Source organism: Passer montanus, unplaced genomic scaffold (assembly GCF_014805655.1).
Source record: "Passer montanus isolate IOZ18808 unplaced genomic scaffold, ASM1480565v1 scaffold369, whole genome shotgun sequence".
In the NCBI taxonomy this organism is placed as follows: domain Eukaryota; kingdom Metazoa; phylum Chordata; class Aves; order Passeriformes; family Passeridae; genus Passer; species Passer montanus.
The window spans coordinates 24,348-27,699 of NW_024368474.1; the positions used below are offsets into that span (position 1 = coordinate 24,348).

Consider the following 3,352-nt stretch of genomic DNA (forward strand, 5'->3'; position numbering starts at 1 on the left):
GGGGGCGGCGGGAGGGGCGAGGGGGGCGGCGGCGAGGGGGGGCACTTCGGGGGCGTCGCCCCGCCGCCGCTGCACGGCTACAGCAAGAGCGAGGAGCTGGCGACCCCTCCCCAAAAACACATCACGCACAGCCACAGCTACAGCGACGAGTTCGGGCGGCCGGGCGGCGACTTCGGGCGCAGGCAGCTGTCGCTCCAGGACACGCTGGCCCCCCCCCAGATCACCATCGGGGGCCCCCCGCCGCCCACCCCGCGGGGGTCGCGGGCGGGGAAGGGGGGCGGGGGTCCCTCGGCGCTGGGGGTGCCCCAGAAGCCGCGCCCGGCCAGCGGGAACCTGCTGGCCTCGCCCGAGCCCGCCTACGGCCCGGCCCGCTCCCGCCAGCCCTCGCTGGCCAAGGAGGCCTCGGTGGCCAGCATGAAACCGCCCATCACCAAGCAGGTGAGGGGACAGCGGGGACAGCGCGGGGACAAAGGGGACAGCGCGGGGACAGCGCGGGGACAGTACCGGGGACAGCTGGGAGAGAGGGGACAGCGCGGGGACAGCGCGGGGACAGAGGGGACAGTGCCGGGGACAGAGGGGACAGCGCGGGGACAGCGCGGGGACAGCAGCGGGGACAGAGGGGACAGCGCGGGGACAGTAGCGGGGACTGAGGGGACTCTGGGGACAGAGGGGACAACGGCGGGGACAGCGGGGACAGTACCAGGGACAGCGGGGACCGAGGGGACAGAGGGGACGTGGGGGGATATGGGGCGTTGGGGATATGTGATATGTGGGGATATGGGGACATTGGGGACATGGGGGACACGGGGGACATTGGGGGGCTATGGGGACATTGGGGACATTGGAGGCACTGAGGGATGCGTGGCATATGGGGACACTGGGACGGGGACATTGGGTGTGGGGCCATGGGGACACACAGGGTGGTGAAGGGGGAACCAAACTCATGTTTGTGTCCCCCTGTGTCCCCCCCTGTCCTCCTGTCCCCACATCCCCATGTCCCCATGTCCCCCCATCCTTGTGTCCCCTATGTCCCCAATGTCCCCCCGATGAGGGGGACATTGGGTGTGGGGACATGGGGACATGGGGACACGCTGGGTGGTGAAGGGGGAACCAAACTCATGTTTGTGTCCCCCTGTGTCCCCCCCTGTCCTCCTGTCCCCTCATCCCCATGTCCCCATGTCTCCCCATCCTTGTGTCCCCGATGTCCCCAATGTCCCCCCGATGTCCCCCTTTATCCTCGTGGTCACCGTGTCCCCCATTTCTTCCATATCCTCGTATTCCCCGTGTGCCCTCACTGTCCCCATGTCCCCTCACTATCCCTGTGTCCCCATGCTGTCCCTTAACTGTCCCTGTGTCCCTGTGTCCCTATGTCCCCCCCTCACCCATGATCCCACACTGTCCCCGTGTCCCCATGCTGTCCCCTCTCTGTCCTGGTGTCCCCTCACTGTCCCCATGTCCTCACACTGTCCCCATGTCCCTGTGTCCCCTCTCTGTCCCCATTGTCCCTGTGTTCCCATGCTGTCCCCATGCTGTCCCCTCACTGTCCCCGTGTCCCTATGCTCATGCTGTCCCCATGTCCCATCACTATCCCCATGTCCCCTCACTGTCCTGGTGTCCCCACTGTCCCCATGCTGTCCCCTCACTGTCCCCATGCTGTCCCCTCAATCTCTCCATGTCCCTTTGTCCCCTCACTGTCCCTGTGTCCCCTCACTGTCCCCTTGTCCCTTCACTGTCCTATGTTCCCACTGCCCCGTGTCCCCACTGTCCCCATGTCCCCTCCCTGTCCCTGTGTCCCCATACTGTCCCCTCACTGTCCCTGTGTCTCTGTGTCCCCTCACTGACCCCGTGTCCCCTCACTGTCCCCATGTCCCCTCACTGTCCCGGTGTCCCCACTGTCCCCATGTCCCCTGACTGTCCCATGTCCCCTCACTGTCCCCATGTTCCCTCCCTGTCCCGGTGTCCCCTCACTGTCCCCATGTCCAATCACTGTCCCATGTCCCCTCTCTCTCCCCTTGTCCCCTCACTGTCCCCGTGACCCCGTGTCTCCTCCCTGTCCCCATGCCCACTCACTGTCCCCTCCCTCTCCCCTTGTCCCCTCACTGTCCCTGTGTCCCAACACTGTCCCCTCACTGTCCCTGTGTCTCTGTGTCCCCTCACTGTCCCCATGTCCCCTCACTGTCCCTGTGTCTCTGTGTCCCCTCACTGACCCCGTGTCCCCTCACTGTCCCCATGTCCCCTGACTGTCCCATGTCCCCTCACTGTCCCTGTGTCTCTGTGTCCCCTCCCTGTCCCCATGTCCCCTCACTGACCCCGTGTCCCCACTGTCCCCATGTCCCCTCACTGTCCCGGTGTCCCCACTGTCCCCTCACTGTCCCCCATGTCCCCTGACTGTCCCCATGTCCCCTCCGTGTCCCCGGTGTCCCCACCGTCCCCATGTCCACTCCGTGTCCCCGGTGACCCCACTGTCCCTGTGTCCCCTCACTGTCCCGTGCCCCCACTGTCCCCATGTCCCCTCCCTGTCCCCATGTCCCTTTGTCCCCTCACTGTCCCCATGTCTCCTGACTGTCCCATGCCCCCTCCCTGTCCCTGTGTCCCACGTGTTCCTGTGTCCCCTCACTGTCCCCACTGCCCCCTCACTGTCCCATGTCCCCTGACTGTCCCCATGTCCCCCCCGTGTCCCCGCGTCCCCTCCCTGTCCCTCACTGTCCCCTCCCTGTCCCCATGTCCCCTCACTGTCCCCGTGTCCCCTGACTGTCCTGTGTCACCACTGCCCCGTGTCCCCACTGTCCCCATGTCCCCTCACTGTCCCTTGTCCCTTCACTGTCCCCGTGTCCCCTCACTGTCCTGTGTCACCACTGTCCCGGGTCCCCTGACTGTCCCCATGTCCCCTCCGTGTCCCCTCCGTGTCCCGGTGTCCCCCCCGTGTCCCGGTGTCCCCGCAGGCGTCGCAGACGCCGTCCACGCTGAACCCGGTGCTGCCGGCGTCGGAGCGCACGGTGGCCTGGGTGTCCAACATGCCGCACCTGTCGGCCGACATCGAGAGCGCGCACATCGAGCGCGAGGAGTACAAGCTCAAGGAGTACTCCAAGTCCATGGACGAGAGCCGGCTGGACCGGGTAGGGCCGGTGTGGGGGACACAGGTGTGCCAGGTGTGCCCAGGTGTGCCCAGGTGTGCCCAGGTGTGCTCAGGTGTGAGGGACACAGGTGTGACTGGTTCAGGTGTGCTCAGGTGTGCTCAGGTGTGCAGGGATCCAGGTGTGAGGGGTACAAGCTCAAGGAGTACTCCAAGTCCATGGACGAGAGCCGGCTGGACCGGGTAGGGGCGGTGTGGGGGACACAGGTGGGCCCAGAG

The 3,352-nt window shown here is 66.3% G+C and overlaps 1 protein-coding gene across 1 annotated transcript in view; it reads left to right on the top strand.

Annotated features, from left to right (window-relative positions):
• Positions 1-3,352, top strand: part of LOC120505895 (ras/Rap GTPase-activating protein SynGAP-like) — a 30,257-nt gene that overhangs the window by 19,940 nt on the left and 6,965 nt on the right. Inside the window, exons 12-13 of the mRNA XM_039716841.1 lie at positions 6-438; positions 2,943-3,116. Coding sequence (XP_039572775.1) covers positions 6-438; positions 2,943-3,116 — 607 coding nt within the window. The remainder of the gene's footprint in view (positions 1-5; positions 439-2,942; positions 3,117-3,352) is intronic.